We start from the raw sequence: 19,529 nt of genomic DNA, 5'->3' as shown, positions 1-19,529 counted from the left end.
TTCTCAACACTGGAGCTGGTGCTCTTACTCGCTGTGCTACCTGGCCGCCCCTGCTGAATGACTTTTAGTAGGTCACCAATCTGCTAAGTTGTGGGACCAGGACCTGAGATCACTTCTTTAAGTCTGTGTCTCCCTATGCCTAGTCTAGAGTTCTTTTGCTACCAGATGCTGACAGATTTGATTCAGTTCAGCTCAATAAGCTTTTATTGCCAATTGTGTGCAATGTACTATGTTAGGCCCCAGAAGTCCAGAGATAAAAAAATGTAAAAAGTCACTAGCCCAAAGGACTGTACAAGCACAAACAAGGGGATCCAACAGGTACAAAGGTAAATATAGACAAGATCAGTTACAGCAGGAGAGGAAGCTTTGGCAGGTTTTTCCTCAGGGTTCTAAGAGACTGAGGTGAGAAGAGAACATATTTCAAGCGTGAAGGTAAGAAATGGAATGCTAAGTTCAGAGAACAGAAAATAGGTCTATGGGACGGAAACATTGAAGGGAAATAACGTGGAATAGGAGCAGGCCAGAGCTCATTGTGAAGAAAGCTAAGGAGTTTGTGTTTTGTCCCAGACAAAAGAGAGAACCACAGTCTTGGGTGGAGGAGGGACGTGGGCAGACTCAGCTTTATTTGGCAGCCATTTTAGATTGTTTTTGGCAGCACAGAAATTTGATTGAAGTGGGGAGAGAGAGGCAAGGGACCTGAGATAAGGTATTGATCCTGGGAGTGATGACAGACAGATACAAGAGATTCAATTATATTCAATAAGCAAGGGAAAGGGATGACTCTTGAGAAGACAAGACTCAGTGCACGCCGTTGGGCTATTGCTGGAGGTAGAAAGACAGAAACATTCCCTGCCTCAAGGAGCTCAGAATCTAATGGGGAAGAGGTATATAAACAGCCATGTACAAACATATGTGCAGCTTCACCAGCTTTCCTGACAGCACATTATTAGAGTAGTTATTATTGTTGGTTTATATGAGCAGAATAGCCACGTCTGCATGTAAGAAATAGGGTACTTTTTTAGAAAAAGCTTAAATAGTGCATTTCAAACCCTGTCCTGACTATCCCAATTTTTCAGAGTGAAACAAAGAACTCCCCTTTTGAGAGAGCTCAAAGAAGGGTGGAAGATTCTTGAGATCAGGTGTCAGGACACAGGGTCTGGGTCTGGCACTGCCCTTCACTCTGGGGGACGGGGGGGCAAATGCCATCAGCAGATTGGGCCCAGAGGATCGATCTGTATTTTCTCTAGGGTTTGAGAGCTTCTGATTTGCTGCTTCTCTTCTGTTTATCGTGGCAGTTGGGCCTCAAGTGGCTGTCACTCTAGGGATGGACAGGCCAGCGACTAAAGTAACCAAAGGTCTAAACTCCACCACCAGATGTTGGGGAAGGGCGCCTCTAAGTGGTAAGCATGGTGTTCTAACCACACCACTGTTTGTGAAGGGTGGATCACTTGGTGTTAGGGGAATGGCAGTGATGTGAAGGCATTAATTATGGGGCTTCTCTGTTACTGTGTATTTGGCTAGCCAGCCATTCCTCATAGTAAGAATGCTGTATGCTATTTTGCCATGATTCCAGCAGTCTCTCGGGTGCTGCCCTGTGCAGTAGGCAGAACAAATGGTAATATTACAGTTTTACAGATGAGGAAACAAGTCAGAGGAATTAAGTAATTTTTCCCATATGACGCAGTCAGGAACTAGGCAGTACACTTTCCTGTTTATATCATGAATGCGGCTTCTGAGGAATAAGCCAGTAGTTTTTTTCTCAGTTTTGAATACCTTTAAATAGTGTGTTTTAGTGGAATGAGCATCAGACCAGGAATCAAGCTCTGGGTTCTAGTCTGAGCTCTGAGGCCAACAAGCTGCTGTGTGACCTTGGGCACGTCATTTGTCTAAGCTGAGCCTTGAATTCCTCTTCTGTAACATGAGACAGTCCACATTAGAGGAGATTTCAAATGTCCCTTCCCAATTAAAAGGGATTGTTTTCATGATGCCTCTGTTTACATGTGCATATTTCTTGGAGAGGTTGTATCTTTAAAGAAGAAAATGATAAAGCCAAGATGATGTGACAAGACCTTCCAGGCAGTGGGGAAATGGTGAGGTTGTGAAGCTGGGGGAGCATGAGTCACGTGCAAAGCGTCCAGATGAAGTCTGGCAAGGTGATGCAGGGTGACTCAGGAGGGTCAGGGGCAGCTGCACTCCGAGCCGCAGTCTTCTAAGAAGAGGGGATGGCACATTCTGAAAGGGAATGTGAAGACGGTGCTTCTGACGGCCGTCCGTACGTAGTGCTTGAGCCAGGATTTCTCATGACAGGCCTGGCTACACTCGAGGAGGGATTTTTTTCCCACTCTCTTGGATTTTAGCCCCATCCCAGAAATGGGATGAAACCTGAAAATATGATCACCTGTGACCCGACCACCCCACGATACAAAGTTCTCACAGGCGCAAATGCATAAGGTCACAGAGAAAATCTTATTAAAAAGAGGAGATTGAAACAGAGCCAGTTGGACAAGTGACAGCCCCAGAGATGTGTGCAAATCCCCAGAGTCAGTTAGACAGCATCTATTAAGCTCCTAATAAGGGTCAGGCCCTGTTCTAGGCGCTGAAGATACCGGACCAAAGGCACTAGTCCTTGTCCTCAAACAACTTCTGCTTACCTCGAGGGTTACACCACAGACAGTCAGGAGTGAGACATGCGCAGAGTAAAGACAGTCCTTTCAGAGAGGGTACTGGCAGCTGGGGAAATCAGGAAAAATCTGAATCGAACAGGGGACCCCGGCCTCTGCCTCTGGCAGACCCAGGGCTCCCTGTCCCTTACAGTGGGGGAGGAGGGCCAGAGGGGAGGGGAGTTCCCTCGCAGCATCTTCCTACTATTTAGCATTCATTTAACAAACATTTATTAAGAACATGCTGTGTACCTGGCACCATGCCAGGGAAACAGCTGGTGCCTTTATCTAGGGGTCTGTGTTTTGGCTGCCTGCTATCACCTTGTTTCTTAAAGTTGAATCTCCTCTGGTTCTCCAGACTTATACAGATGAAGGCAGAACCTCCCACTCTGTCCCTCTTTTCTTCTCTCCTTTTCTTATCATTGTTCTGCAGCAGATTCCCAGATAAATAGATAATTATGGATACACAGATATAGATTGTCTATCTGTATATATGCTTATATTCATAGAATATACATATGTATGTGTGTATATTTATTTATATGTGTATATATACATATATATTACACATATATAGACGATATATGTATCTCCTCCTTGATGCCCTATAAGCATCTTAAATTCACCATATCTAAAACAGGACTCCTTCTCTTACCCTCCAGGCCTGCCCTGTTCACAGCTCTCTTACTGTTGTTGAAGGTACCCCCATTCATCCTGCAAGTCACCCAGGCTCACAGCCTCTCTGGCCTCCGGCCCCTTTTTCTTACTCATGCAGTGGTCACTCTAGTTCAGGTCCTCCCCAGCACACCCCCGGACAGTTATGGAAGTAACCTGCTGCCGAGTGTCCCCGCCTCCAGCATGTCCTCTCTCTGGTCCGTCCTCAGCTCAGCTGCCTAGGTGAGCTCCTTACCATGTTCATCTGGCCATGTCCTCCCTACCCAGTCACCTCCAGCGACTCTTTGCCCTTCGAAGTTGTTAATAATCTGGCCCCTTCCCACTTTTCCTGCTTCCCTGCTCTAGATTCTCTTCCACACTCTCTGTCACCAGCTACCCTGGTTGCATAGTCTTCTCACATGGCTCGCTGTTTGAGAACTCTGGACCTTTTGCTGGTTTTGCCCCATGCCTGGAATCCCCTCACTCCTCAGCGCTACCATCTTGCTTCAATTTCAAGGATTCAGTTCAAATCCTATGTTCTGTAGGTCTTTCCTGGTGGTGCCCCTTCCCCCCCGCCACTTGCCTTCACTCTGAGATTACCTTCTTTTAACACAGTGCATAGATCATACGTGCATTGTTATTGGCATGTTGGCCTCCTCCCCCATTAGATAGTGAGCCTCTTGAAGACAGGGACAATGCCTTCTCCCCTCTTTATATTCCCAGGCCATGGTATAGTGCCTAATACATAGTAAGGGCTTAATAATTGCTTGTTGACTGACTGACTGACTCCAGTTGGTACACTCATTGATTACCTTATATCCCTTCACAGAAGAACCTGATCCATTCTGGGAGAGGGAGAAGGAATCAAGGTACCAGTGCCAGTAAAACAGATTCAGTATAGCTTGTGAGTAGGAGAATGCCTGGGAGCCTGTTACAGTAGGCCAAGCATGAGTTGATTAGGACCTGTGCCAGGGACCATGACTATGGGAATTAAAAGAAAAAAGCCTTTTAGTAAAAATAATACCAATAATAACTCGCATTTATATAACACTTTAATATTTGCAAAGTGCTTTACAAATATCTCATTTTATCTTCACAACAGCAGGGAAAGGTTGGCATTATTATTCTCTCCCTTGTATAGATGACCCTAGATGCAGTGGGAGACCATGGCCTTTTTAAGCTAAGGTCTTTAACAGGTCTCAGTTTGACTGAGGCAGCACCCACTCAGTAATTAAGGCTAGGTAAGAAATAGAGAATTGCCTCTTTACCTAATTTTAAGAAAAAAAAAATCTGAAAAGGTTTCTGACCGAAACAGAAATAATTGCTATTTCCATTCACTTTGAGCCAATCAGGGACCAAACAATGACCAAGTGGGACTTGGCCTGGGACCTGTTATTGGCCAGAATGATATGTGTTTAAGGTATGGTCCTTAAGAAAGAAATCTAGCCTGTAAACCTCAATATATCTTTTGAGGTTTCAGTAATCAAAATTTACATTCCTTTGGGCAGAACATCCACAGTTAAGGGTGTCCATATCTGGACAGAGAGAATGGAAGGAAGGAAAGGAGGGAGGGAGGAAGGAAGGAAGCAAGCAAGCAAGCCAGATGGCCCCAGAGGAGAAAGTGAGGCTGGTGACTTTGCACAGCCCTCCCTAACTTAAATCCAGTTCACCTGCATGTCATGGCATCACCTCCTGTAGCAGCAAGCACCCTAGCATCCCCAGGGTAGCTGCCAACACAGGTTCTTAGATCTGCCTGCTAAAGGAAAGCAACTCAAAATTGGTTAACAAGCTTACTTTAATCAAATATATATATATTGTTTATCTAGTTCAGGGGAAAAAGGTCAGCACCCCCAACTTCATTGGAAATTAACTTCATTCCAACGTTCATAATTCCCAACTTAGCAAGGCCACAAGATACATTGCCAGTGTCTTCATTAATTCATCCTCTGTCTGCAGAACAGTCCTAGGACCCCTGAAAACATTAGCAAAATCCTCTTCCAGGATTTCTGTAAACATACAACAAGAAAATCCTTCTTCAGGACTTCTGAACCAACAGCAAGGTTCCAGGACCTCTGCAACAACAGCACTGTCCTTCACCAGTGAACAAATCTGGCAAAACAACATCAAAACAGACAAAGTACCAGCATAACAGCCATGTCTCCTCAGTCCTTGAAAGCTCTGGGTGGCAGCTCTCAAAAGTCCTGGGCAATTCAAAGTGGCCCTCAGCAATCCTCTCAGTCTCTCTCTGCCTCCAAGATGCTGCTTCCAAAAAGTTCTTCTGCCTCTCTCCTTGCTTGTGTCTCTCTAAATTCACGTCACTAGCTCCTTCCAGTTCAGCACTCTCTTTTCACATCAACAAGTCCATCCCACAAGTGGGATTCACAAGCTCTGGGTTTTAACACAATCAATCCAAAAACCAAGCCAATACAGGGGGATCTTTAAATTTCATTACTATTACACCTCCCTGGTATCGAGAATGAAGAACAAACAGCAGCAACCTTTATGGATGAGGAAACTGAGGCATAGAGGGGTTAATTGACTTGCCCAGTGTCACAGAGCTAGTATTTGAGAAAGATTTAAACGTGGGTTTCCCTGACTCCACGTCTAACAATGTACATACTGTGCTTCCTACCTGCTTTGGTATTCTGAGAAATAATCCTTAAGACAAATTGGTAGAATTTGATAATAACTTGTAAGGTAATGAAGGAAATTAAATAGTTAAAGATAAATCCGCAGTTACAATTCTGGGAATCAGACTAGAAGAGATAGTGAAAGCATTAAAAATAATGGCAAAATTGGGGATGATTAGGGCACAAGGTAAAGGATAAACCCTATTTGAGAAATATTTCCCCTAGCAGTCACTGTCCAGGAACTCCAAGTCATTGCACCTGGAGATGTTGCTACAGCTATTGAGTAATAGGAAATATTGGGCTATCAACATTTGAGATGATTTGCCTTCTTTAAATGAAATACTAAAATAGTGTTACCATGCATGAAGATGCTTTTCCAAAGGTAACTTGGTCTTAGTGACAGATGCAAGAAACAGCCAGCTGTGTGTTGTAAAGCCTTCGTAGTGGGCCCCTTTGGTTTTTGACATGGTTTTTCCAAAGCCCATTTATCCATTTTCAGAAGGCTATTTGGACTGCTCTTTGTTTGGCAAGCTGGTATTACAGAGTGCCCAGCTTTGCCCAGAGAAGGTGCGGTATCAGGCACCAGGCCATGAGATGGCTTTTAAGAGAGTTGGTGTTTTCTCTCCCGTAAATAAGATGCCATTTCATCAGACAAACAACCACTGATTGGTATGTCGAAACTGTGTGCTCTGTACTGTATACTGAGGCACAGTTCTTGGAGCTTTACAGGTTATTGCTAGTGTGACTCAAAGCTTCAGGGCCCCCCAGGATGGCTCGCAGCTCAGTGGGGCTCAGGAGAGGAGCCGGAGGAGGAACAGGTCTATACTTGGCCTTCGGGACATCTCCTTTCAGCTTGGGAGATAAAAGTGATATAGAAGCAAGAAATCTGCATCCCTAATACTTGACGTAGGGCCACTAGGATGTAGCCCTTGTTCCAGGACTAGCCAAATGTGCGCCCCTTCACTGTTGTTCTTAGTTCCTATTTTCCTTCTAGGACTTTGCTTTTTGGTAGAATGCCTTCGATCTTGATCCATTCCCTAAGAATGAGATTTTGTGGAAGCTTTATTTTCAGAACCCTTGAGAAGGAGGCTCCCAAGCAGACATAGAAGCTTTAAAGATGATGCAAATGATGGAGCAGTGTCTTCTCCTCACACAGATGTGATGGTGGGAGTAGCTGCCTTCTTCAGCAGCAGCCCCACCTCCCCTGGAACGGGGAGAGGCCTCAAGATTGGGAGCTGAGGGGTTTTCCCAGCAGGGGATCCTAAGGCAGTGCTCTCCCCCAGAGCCTCAGACCAGGCCACATGGGCCTGATAGCCCCAGATCCTCTCCCTGTGCTGAGCAAGAACAGGGGGCTCATGTACCCAGGCAGCATCCAGGATCACACCTTCAGAGTCACTGTCCTCGAGTCAGCACAGGCAAACATGTGGCCCAACATCCCAAGAGAAGGATATTGGAACCCTGGATTAAATTGTCTGACAGAAAAAGAAGGCACCAGGCCTGAGGTTAGAAAAACTGGAGTTCAGATCCAGCCTAAGTCACGTCCTCGCTGTGTGACGCTGGGGAAATCTCTCCAGCACTTGTTTGCCCCCGTTTCCTCCACTGTAAAAAGGAGATTGTAGCATTTGCTGCCCAGGGTTGTAGGCTCAGATGAGCTAATTGTGATGCACTTACTTAGTATAGTACAATCATTATATTTCTCATAGTAAGCACTTAATAAATGCTTATCTGTCTGTTCATCTGTATGTCTGTCTAATTTGTCACCTTCCAGGCAGCTGCCTATCTCTCCTGCCCTTAGACCTGACTGTGGTGGTAAAGATCCCCAGCAAGTCTGATGATAAGAGGAAAGGTTAGAGAGATGAGCTTGTCAGCTGGCACCGTGCCATGTGCCTGTAGGGCTGCGAGAGGCAGAGGTGCGGAGGGAGAGAGCTTTTTTACTTTGTGATGAACAGAAGGTAAAGAAGCTCTTTCTGAAATCTTTACTTGAAAGACCCAGAATTTTCACTTGTCGCTGTGTGCAATTGAACATGCCTTGATTTTCATTATTCAGGCTCATTTCATACGGTCATTCCATCAAGGCTCTTCTGAAAATTTAAAGGAGCTGAAGTGCTCAGTGTTGGGGGATGACAGGAACTAGGACAGACAAGAACCACGGACTGAAAACTGTGTCTGTGTATGCGTGTGTATGTATATGCATGTATGTACCTGTGTGTATGTACATATTTGCATATATACATACTCAGGGTTTTTTTAAATTAACATTTGGAAATGTAATTTAAAAACTATTGCCTAGCAATGTGTACATTTGAATATCCCATACCCTTTCCATATTTCAGTGATATTAATGTCAGTGAAGTTATCTCATGAACCTGTGTTACTGTCGTCCATCATTCGCTGAGAATCTCTGGTGAATTGTTATTGCTTCTCTACCTTGCCTTTCAGGACAGAGTACTAAGAACATCAGCTCGTCTCCAAGCATCGACAGCTTGCCGGGGGGAAGGGAGTTCACGGGCTCTCCACCCTTGTCTGCTACCAAGAAGGACTCTTTTTTTAGCACCATCTCCCGTTCCCGCTCTCACAGCAAAACCATGGGCAGAAAAGAATCTGTAAGTACCTGGTAACAAGCCTGGGTATTTTGTCATGGACAACCAAGGAACATGTCCCATAGGCTCATTAAGTAGTCCTTCTTTCATGTCCATACACAAGTATGGAGGACAAAGCTGTCCCGGCCCAAGTAAACGGCTTCAAAAAAGTATCGTTTGTGGAGAGCACGTTTCTTGGTAGCTATTAAGAGAACTCAGTCTTTTGTCTAGGACAGATGCCTTCTCAAAAGAGACTGAGCTTTTCCAAACTTGGAGTGCCAAAGATTACCTTCAGTCAGCAGTGTAGCAGGATGATTGCATGCATTTCTTAAAAATAAGAAATAGCCATTTTACATTTGATTAAAACAGGCTTAACAAGCTCTCCTGGCCTCCATGTGGTGTGTTTACACATACTTGGGGCAGGCTGCTCCAGAGGATGTGTCTACAGGACTTAGGCTGCACTGGAAGCATAGTTGCATTTGGAACCATTCATAAGCAGCCTCTACAAGGAAAGCCTTTCAGGTGACTCCACTGTGTGAACCATTCAGTGCTCAGTCTTCTCCGTGAAGTCTTCATCTGCCCTTTCAGCTAATGCACAAGCATTAAAAATGGGAAGGTGCTGAAAAAGTCAGTAAGAAGTGGGGGCATGCTGTCAGGCCTTTGCCATGGCACCACTTCCTTCACCAGCTTAGATCTTAGTGCTCCTGGAGTTCAGTTTTGGTTGAGGGATGCTGGGCAAGTTAATTAGCCTAACTGAATAATCAAGAGATACCAGACACCTTCCCCAGAAAGAGAACTGAAAAAGTACATCTCTTGAGCCATGATTCTCTGAGTTGCTGATTTTAAAAGAAAACAATGTCAGCCTTCACATGGAGCTCACATACACCAAGACAAGAATCCAAGTTGAAGGATAAATAAATCTATTGTCCTACTTTCTTCTCCCCACATAAAGCTCCTTTAAGGTCTCTTGCCATTTAAACCTAGATTTTAATTGGTTCTGATTTTCTTCTTTATCAGAAGGATTTCTCTATAACTGAACTTTTTTTTCTTTACCATTTAGTATAGAAGAAATTAAATCCAGGATAGTATAGAAGAAATTAAATCCAGGATTTTGTTTTCTAGAATTCTATTTTAGTTGCCATTCATCAGTCCAATAAGTATTTTTCAGTGATGTCATCACATTTAGTCATGCTATGTGAATGTCAGATTTCTAAGAATATCTTTACTAAGAAGCAAATAGACAGAATGAAAGGAAAAGGTTAAGTGAATGTCTAATGAATTTGGCATCTCAAAAGGCAGATATTTTTTAAGTATTTACCAAAGTAGAAAGACAACTTTACTTGGAAACACTGGACCTGAATTAGAATCCTGGTTTAGCCACTTAAGCTGTGTGACCTTGGATCAGTCACTTCATCTCTTTGGGCCTTAGTTTCCTTTTCTGTAAAATGAGGGGGTTAGGCTAGATGATCCCTAAGGTCTCCTCTTCTCCAGATCTATACTCCTAAATGCCAAGTTCCATGCTAGCCTAGCCCCTACCCTTATGAAGCTAATTGTCCAGTAGAGGAAGCCAGGAATGAACACATCTAAAATCAAAGAAGGATACATGACCTAAATAGCAATTAGGGATAAAAGTAGAGGAGACTTCCCAGGGCAGTCTTAGTGAGCAGTGTAAGTGGTAAGTGCTCTGTGTTCCCTGGGAAGGCTCTGAAATCTCAAGGCTTGGCCCTCTCCCCTCTCCTTCTTCTTCTCCTGTTCCTGTCCCTGGACATACTCCACCACACCCCATCCCCCTAATAATTAGCTGACTCCCCACTCCTCTCCAGTCATCCTTTTGTTTTTCAGGCATACCCTTTGCTCAGTTTGATGAAATGTTGTTTTCTGAGTTAATTCACATTAAAACATGAGTGACCATCATATGCACCAGCAGCTTTGGGTGTCAGCCTTTCTGGGAGAGGCTTGTATTTGGGAGAGCTGGTCCGGCTGCAGTGGCAGCAGCTGACACTCCAGGAGCTTTCCCCAGTTACAGAGAGCTGCATTGATTCTGTCTTGGGGGGGATGGCATTTACTGCCCAGTGAAGGAGGCCCTCTTGTGTGACTGAAGAGCAGTGACTTAATCCCTCTCTGGCACTGCTCTTACTGAGGGTAGGATGCTGTTCTCAGAGATGAAATGAGGTTTGGCAGCCTAGGACCACCTGACAGAGCTGAGCCTTATTTCCAGTGTTAGTACTCGTGGAAGACGGCTGGCAGACATTCTGGGTGCCCCTGTGCCCCGTCTGAAGGGATGCTTGTAGATCGGACAGTGCAGGCCTAGGTAAGAGGTACCATAGTCTCATAGACCTGGTCTTGGAGCTGGGAAGACCTGCGTTCAAGTCCCATCTGTGATCCATGGTGGCTGTGTCACCATGGACAAGTCATGGAACTTCTCGGGGCTCTAAGCAACACTCAGACATGGCACCAACTTGTGTGAAGTGAGGGGGTTCCTCACAGGTCCGATCTCCATCCCTATCTGTAGGCGGTTTAACTTATTATTTGAACTGTACGAGATGGATACCAGTTCGTTGATAGTACCATTTTTGATAACACTATTCAGATATAGATTTCCCCTAAGTTCCCTTCTATTTCTTAGATTTCTGTCAGCTTTTGACTGGAAGTTGGTTGCACCAGTTTTGTTTTCCCATTTGACCAACGAGAAAACTAAGGATCAGAGTAATTATCAGCCCACTATTTCCCAGCTAGGCCCGGGACCCAGGCCTCCTGACTGTCCACTACACCAGGATTGCCTGGCTCTGCGTTTGCCAGGCATTATTATACACACTGTGTGCCGGAGGGACACAGACAAGAGTGGCCTAGATTTTGCCCTCAGGGAGAAAACTTGTACCTTGGCAGGTAAGCACACAGTAGGTAGTCTGGAGAGAAGGCACTGGCTCCTGGGGGAATCGAGTCATGGGGAAGGGAGTGCTTGACCTAAGTCTTAAAGAAATGCAGCTGGGGCGGCCAGGTAGCTCAGCGAGTAAGAGCACTGGCTCCAGTGTCAATACGACCTGGAGATCGAATCCCGGGCTCAGACACTTAGCATCCACCCAGAAACACCTGGCCATGTAACCTTGAGCAAGTTACTTAACCCCAATTGCTTAGGGGCGGCCAGGTGGCTCAGCAAGTAAGAGCACCGGCTCCAGTGTCGGGATGACCTGGATCAAATCCCGGGCTCAGACACTCAGCACCACACCCAGAAATAACTGGCCATGTAACCTTGAGCCAGTTACTTAGCCCTGATTGCTTTAAAAAAAAAAAAAAAAAAGAAATGCAGGGATGTTAAGAGGCATCAGAGTGGCCTCCTGGTCTGGGAGAGGCCCCAAGCCAGGAGATGGAGTGCCCCATGGGAGCAGCATTCACAGGGCCAATACAGCCTTATTCTGATGTGTATGGGGGGACTGGAGTGGCATAAAGCTCAGTCATCAGCCCAAAGGAATGCATTCCTGATAGGGGAGTTTCAGATCCTGTGGTGAGTGTGGTCTGGGGACAGATAGGTGGCAAATGGTTAGAGCCCTGGGCCTGGAATCAGGAAAATCTGGATTCAAATTTGGCCTCAGACACTTCCTAGCAATGTGACTCTGGACTAGTCACTTCACCACATTTTGCCTCTGGGATAAATAATTGTAAAGCACTTAGTATAGGGCAAAGTGCATTGTAAATGCTGTATAATGTTAGCTGTTGGCTGCTTTATGTCATAGCCTACTGGTGACTGCCTATTCTGTTTACCTGTTAGGTCAGCCTTCCAGTTACTGATTGTCTGATTTTTTTTCCTCATTAATCACTTTTAGACTCATGAAAATGCAAATTTTGTGGAAAGTACTGATTATAATGGAACTCAGTATTGATCCATTAAACTGAATTGTATGTTAACACTTTTAATATATTTAAATATAGACCTTTCAGTTTGCAGGTATTTTGTTACAATGTGCCATTCTTTAATCAATAGCACTGTCAAATGGAATTAAAATACGTGTTGCTGACACTCGAGTGCCTTCCATATATTTAGTTTTTAATGAATAGATACTAAACAAGAGTCTACATTTCAGCAGTTTTTCTGGCTTCTTTCAAAATAGATTTTGATCTAAGGCCAAATTCAATTCAGATGTTTGAAATGTGGCCTTTTTAGTTCCCAATGTCAGATTCACCTTGGAGATAGCAGAATTGTTTGTTTAGAGTGTTCTTGCCAGATCACTTGGTTAATCTTGGGAAGGTCCACTATTGGTCTTGTTAGAGGTATTGTTTCCTCCCATTCCCTTGTACTCACATTGTTACCTTTCATCACTTCAAGGGAACACAGTCATCAAAGAAAGTGTTATTTAAAAGCTTGCTTAGTTTGCCATGACATTTTAATTTATCTTTAGTAGATAAATATCTTTCATGAATATCTTTTTCCACCCATCTTTGTTTCAGTAAACATATTTTTCATGAAAATTGGTCTGCAAGAGCTTATAACAGTAAATGAACCCCTTGTCTTTAAACAAAAAGTAGTTTTATAAAGATAAAAAGGTATTTGTGATGAATAATTACCTTGACAAAAAGTTGGGTCTTTGTGCCTCTTTTGCCCTCCTGATCATCATTTTCATCATGGTCTCAAAAAAGTTACTGGGCACCAAATCACATATCAGATTTCATTGGACAGTGCACAGAAAGATATAAGCAATGGATTTTTTCTAAGTAATCAGAAGCCATTAGAAATATATGATAGCCAGCTCAAAATTATGTGTCGTTAGTGGCCTACATTTCCTCCCCATGACCATAGTTCCCCATAAGGTGCAGTTTTGTGAAGCCACACTGGTTGTGGAGAAGCTCGGTCTTGTATGTCCCCAACACAAATAACAAAAGATAAACCAAACTCTGTAGAATGTTCCCATGCAAGAATTATCATCATGGTTTCCAGCTGCCCTGCCCTACTCCTTTTCCCCACCCACTCTGTGGCTTCCTCCCAGTCTCCTTTTAATCACCCTTTGCTGGTCTTCTATCTGACTCCTGCCTCCTAGCAAAATCATCTAAGACTAGACCTTATACTTTGCATCACAGATGTAAACCTGGGAAGGACCTTGAAGGTCACTGAGTTCATCTTCCTCACTTAACAGATGAGGAAATGAAGAAACAGGGAGTTTAAGGGTCACAGAGTTATTAATATTTGTCTGAGGGAGAACCCAAATCCAGGCCTTGCTAACTACAAGTCTAGCCCTCTTCCCATCACTCCCGTTACACAACTCACTCTATTCAAATTCACTTTCTTAATTATTAAAAGCTATATCACATCTTAAAAGAATAGGGGATAATATTAGCATTGTTTGCAAAAGATTTTTTTAGTCCAAAGGACCTCCTTCTTTCAGATAATATGATACTAAGACCAGTTGTCCCAGAAGGTAACTTGCTTTAGTCATTAGAGAATGTAAACTCTTTGAGAGGAAAGAACTGTCTCACTTTTATATATGTATTCACAGAGAATAGCATGGTTCTTTGCATGCAGTAAGTGCTTAATAAAAATAATGAGGTCTGTTATGGACATGATTTTTAAGATGTCTACTGGGCATCCAGTTTGAGATGTCCAAGAGGCAGCTGGAGATGTGAGATTGGAGGTCAACAGAAAGTTGGGGCAGGAAAGGTAAATTTGGAAATCACCGGCATAGAGATGGTCTTTAAATCCATGGGGGATGAGATCATCAAGGAAAGTAGTTATTAGAATTAGTCGGATCTAAACTTTGTATCTCCCCCCAGCACAAGGCCTTACACAGCAGAGATAAGAACACTTTTGTTGAATGAATGGTTGCTTTTGGGGGCCAGCAGGGAGAATGTGAGTCAGGATGCCTTTTGCCCTTGGTAGTCTGACTTTATAGAGACATATCTACTTAAAGATTTTCAGCTATTTTTAAAAGTGCCACATAATTCCAGACTACCGTCTGGCTGGGACTCAGGCTGCCTCCAGACTCTCTGGCCGTCTCCACACATGCCGCTCTAGCGCACCCTTCCTCAGCTCCTCTTCGTGAGTTATCTTCCCTTGTTAGAATGTAAGTTCCTTGAGGGTAGGAACCATCTGCTTGCTTACATTTGTATTCCCAGCACAGAACATGGTACACAGTAACATTTAACAAATGTTTTATCTAGCTATTTTTATTTAGATATAAGTAAGTCGTGGTTATAGTAACAAGCAGTAATCTTTTGTTTAATAATCTGTTTGGCTAATGTTGAGTTTTTTTATCCCTGACTACTGCTGTTAGGAAAAAAATATGCATAGGTATTCCTAAAATTATTTGAAATATGATATGGTGGTTATTGTTGGTTGTATAATTGCATAATGAAGAAGCTTAACTTGTTTGCTCGAGATATGAAAGAATTTTTTTTTTGGAGGGGAGAGGGCAGGGCATTTGGGGTTAAGTGACTTGCCCAAGGTCACACAGCTAGTAAGTGTTAAGTGTCTGAGGCCAGATTTGAACTCATATCCTCCTGACTCCAGGGGCCTGTGCTCTATTCACTGTACCACCTTGCTGCCCCAGTATGCAAGAATTTTTGAATTACCCATCACAGGGGTTTCTTTTCTGAGAAGAGATTTCTTTTCAGAAACTGTCCTGATCAGCCTTAATGCTGTTTTTTCCCTAATTTTATCCTATTGTCATTAGAATGATTTCTCTCAACTGCCTTCTTTGAACATTATTTTATCTTATGCCTCTTATGAGTATCAGAATTTAATACATCTGAGTTTGATGAGGGAATGTATCCTCATAGCTTATAAGCATTTTCCTCTTGTTTTTGACTTCCAGCTTCATTCATTTCAACTTTATCTTGTTTCTAACTCTATTATTTGTCAAGTAAACAAAATGCATGTATGTACATGCAGTGTCCAGTTTTACTTTTTCATTTCTTAGATATTATCCCATATTAATGAACTATTCAGTCATAAATAATCTTTTTATCTGAAACTATAAGCAGTTCTGTGTTCATGTGTTTAATTCCTTATAAGTGTTCAAAGATTGAGGCTTTTTTTAAATAAACACAATAGAAAATATCGAGTAAATGTTTTCAAATGCCTTTCATTTTTTAAATTGAATATGAAATTTCAGAGGGGTGAAACATTTATTGCAATCCAAACCAAGAAACAACATCCAGAAATGAAAAGGCAGTCACTGATCAAAGCCGCAGTTAATCTGGAAGGTGCAGCCACAACATGTAAACTTCTAGTTATGTGTAACAACTTCTAGTGCCTTATAGTGAAACATGATTCTCATAATGAAATGTGCCACATGTTCAACCACCAGAACAGAAAACCTCGTGGCCTTAAATAAAGGAAATGAGTGGCTGCACTGAAAAACATCAAGGTAAGAAAGCTAGGCCAGAAGAGAGGCCTCCCTCCTGCAGCTTGGATTCACAGGCCAGGCCACCTTGCTTCACCTTCTGGGGTTTGCCAAGGATTTGCCAAGACTTCTTTCCCCTTTGTGTGGCTGAACTAAAGTGTCACATCTCCTTACGTGGTCCAGTCAAAGGCTGCCTTGTCTGTGAAAACCAGAGTTCGCTGCATGCTGTTCTCAATCATTGCCTTCTATGTATGAGCAGAATCTCTCTAGAGCACTTGGGCCATAACCTTCTCATTCTCCGGAAAGTGGCCCAAAGAAAGGAATGAGGAATGAGATCAGGATCTTGCAAATTAAGAATGGAAACCAGTTCAATTCAGTAAGCATCATGTACCTACTAAGTGTAGGGTACACTTGTGCTAAACCCTCTAGATACAAAGATTAAATTCTCCACGCTCCTTGGCCTGTAAGAGTTTATAACCTTTCAAGGAGATGAAATATGCACAAAAAACTATCATAAGAATTAGACAGTCAGTTTAAGGGAAAGTCCATAGGAAGACCTGTGAGAAAGCTGGGGAGGTAGGTCACTGGGGGTAGCAGAGGGCTTTGTAGAGGGAGCACCTCATAGAAGGAATGCCAACCTTGAGGGAAGGGAAGGATTTGGGCCAAAAGATGCAGTAGGGCATGAGGACCAGAGGAGGGGAAAAAAAGGAGCTGGAGATTAGCTCCTTGTGGCCAGAATTCTATGAAGGCTAGAAAAATACATTAAGATGCTTGCATGTGCAGCTAAATTCTTTCTTTGGTAGGCATTACCAAGCCACTAAAGCATCTTGAACTAGAGAATAAGTGATCAGAAAGGCATATTAGGAAGGCTGTGGGGAAGAAGAGGTTGACCCAGGCAGCACAGAGGAAGGAAAAGCAGGCAGGAGGCTCTTGCAATGGTTCTCTTGAGAGGCGATGAGGATCAGAGCAGCAGCCATGGGAGTGCAGGTGAGGGGCCAGGTTGGGGATCTGGTCAAATTAAAAGTGTCAGCAAAGGCAGGTTTACTTTAAACAAGGACACAAGTCTGATGTGTAACTTTCTGCCCAGCCAGGGACATAGAATGAGTTTACAAGCTCCCTCACCAGTCCCTTGGCCCAAAGCAGAAGGTTGACTTACATACATAATAATACTGCAGTTAGGATAGCCCAGGTGAGGAGCGTGTGCCACATTTTCCTTCAGATACATTATGTCCCCAGATTTTGCCAATGTTGTGAATTTGGTTTACTCCATGCTTAATATGCAAATGTTATCCACTCATTTATGAGACATACATAAATGTCAAGTACAATACTTTTTAAATGAGCACTTGAGAAAAATTAAAACTAAAGCAGTAACACACCAACCATATAATAACGCAGAAATATAAGACTCTCTTAAATACAGCTTCAGGTAAAATGAAAAATTGGATGCCACCCAGATGGGCAGTAAGGATATTAATATGTCTGCTTAGTGCCCAGAGGAAATGTGTTTTTTAGGGCTTTTTTTTTTTAATTGCTGCCCAGCATCAGCCAATCAGCCTCCTTAATCATTCTCCATTTGGACTAAGTCTTTGTTGTCAATCTTACTGGGCAGAGTTGGGATTTAGTGAAAGGGTACTGTGCATAAATAGGTACATGAAAGATAGACCAGCAGCACCCCTCCTTTGTTCTAGACACAGTATTCTGAAGACTTTGTAGATGTTTCCACAGAATGATTAATAAGTAAAAATGTATCTAACTTTGACTACTCTTGTAATTATGTAATTAGGGAAAAGAAAAGTCAGTACTTTGATTTTCAAAGGGTGATAACCAAGACAGAGAGCTTTTCTTTAATTCCCACTGGGAAAATAAGCAAATGGTTATGAATTTGTTATGTCTCTTTGTTAGACCCAGGAAGTTTCCTTTAGAGTAAGGGCCTCTCTCCTCCCAACTAATTCTGAGTAATTCATTGTCAATTTTTTTTTTTACGTTCATCCTAGATCTGAATATTTCTCTAATGATTGTGAAGGGTCATTGTACAGAGTAGTGGAAAACATTGGGCCAGGGTGCCAGGGGACCTGAATTCTTGCCCTTCTGGTGCCACTCACTAGCTATATGACTTTGGGTAAGGCTCTTAGTCTCTTACAAGCATCTAGGTGGCTCATGGATAGAGCCACTGGGCCTGAATTCAAGGAAACATGAGTTCAAATTTGTTCTCAGACACTTATTATCTGTGTGACCCTGGGAAGGTCATGTTAACCTCTGTCTGCCTCAGTTTCTCCATCTGTAAAATGGGATAATTACTCCCTCCCAGGGTTGTTGTGAGAATTAAACGAGATATTTATAAAGCACTTATCACAGGTCTTGGCATACAGTAAGCACTCTACACATTAACTATGATTAGTATCTCTCTGGACCTCAATTTTGTCATCTTTCAAATGGTGGTTTTTCATGGCACTGTGATTCTAAGTTTTGGAATAAATCTCACTAATGTTGCAAAACATGTCAAAAGGATTCCATTGCCCTAACTTGTGTATCTCGTCCAGTCTTTAAGTCATCTTGGTAAGATTATTCGGTCTCCATAGCTGACACATCCTCCAACTGGAGGTGGGGGGTGCTAATAATAGTCACCATTTTGTAATGAGAATTGAAATGCAAATGAAAATGTCCTAAGGAACCACTCATAGATTACCTCTAAGTGGAAGACAGTGCTCAGACATAGGGGATGTACAAAGATATGGCAGACATTGGAATGTATGATGTGTAGGGGGAAGGAGACAAATAGTTATGATCTGAGGAAGGGCGAGCCAGGTGTAATTGAGTGATTCAGGCAGTGCACTGTGAGAAGTGTGGGGAGGGAATGGTCACTTTCTCCCCGATGGGATATGGAATACAGCGTGAAGTAAGTAGCATCAGAGTTAAGGCTCAAAGGAAGGGAGGAATTAGAGGGCAGAGTGAGGATTCCCTTCTGGGTGTGGGGCAGTGTGAGAGATAGAGGACAGCACTAGAATAGCAGAGGCCAAGGAATCCATTTATCCGCAACACAGAGTACATGAGCTGAGTCTAGAGAGGTAGAATGGGACCAGGTCATGGAGGGTCTTGACTGCCAAGATCTAGAACTAATTCTTTATTCATCAGGCTATGGAGAGCCACTGAAGGCTTTTCGGTAGAGGGGTGGATGGCCCCATCCAAGGAATGAATTCAAAAGATGACTTGAACAGCAGAGGGAGCCAGAGGGGAGAAGATTGTGTGGTCAAAAAGACCACCTGGGAGATTATTTGAGTAAACCAGGCAACGGGAGTTGGAAGTCTGAGCAGTTGAGGAAAGCAGACAGATGTAGACAGTGGTGCTGAGTCAGAATCTGCAGGACCTAACAACTAATGGGATGTTTAAGGGCCAGCAAAGGGAAGGGGCAAAGGAGACTCTGAAGTGTTTCGGTGGGTGTCCCGTACAAGAGGGGGATTGGGCTCATGCTGCTTGACCTCAGGGGAAAGAGGAAGCAATGAGAAGCAGCGGGTGAAAGTTGCAGAGACTGAGACTTTGGCTTGAGGTAAGGACAGCACAATTCAAACTGTTCCAAAGCAAGGTCAGTTCCATTATTGCCCAGCAAATGCTGACCGCCTGTTAGAATTGTTGTGGAGAGTTCCCCTTCCACCACAGTGATCCTTAGGATCTGGG

At 43.4% G+C, this 19,529-nt stretch overlaps 1 protein-coding gene across 13 annotated transcripts in view; it reads left to right on the top strand.

Annotated features, from left to right (window-relative positions):
• TBC1D5 (TBC1 domain family member 5) overlaps nucleotides 1-19,529 on the top strand; it is a 630,316-nt gene that overhangs the window by 564,719 nt on the left and 46,068 nt on the right. For all 13 annotated transcript variants that reach the window (XM_069088446.1, XM_069088447.1, XM_069088443.1 and 10 more), the window contains one exon: nucleotides 8,384-8,547. In XM_069088446.1, coding sequence (XP_068944547.1) covers nucleotides 8,384-8,547 — 164 coding nt within the window. The remainder of the gene's footprint in view (nucleotides 1-8,383; nucleotides 8,548-19,529) is intronic.

Source organism: Petaurus breviceps, unplaced genomic scaffold (assembly GCF_028583685.1).
Source record: "Petaurus breviceps papuanus isolate PSGF00001 unplaced genomic scaffold, PetGlider_PUasm1.0 185, whole genome shotgun sequence".
In the NCBI taxonomy this organism is placed as follows: domain Eukaryota; kingdom Metazoa; phylum Chordata; class Mammalia; order Diprotodontia; family Petauridae; genus Petaurus; species Petaurus breviceps.
This window is presented reverse-complemented; position numbering and strand designations above follow the sequence as displayed.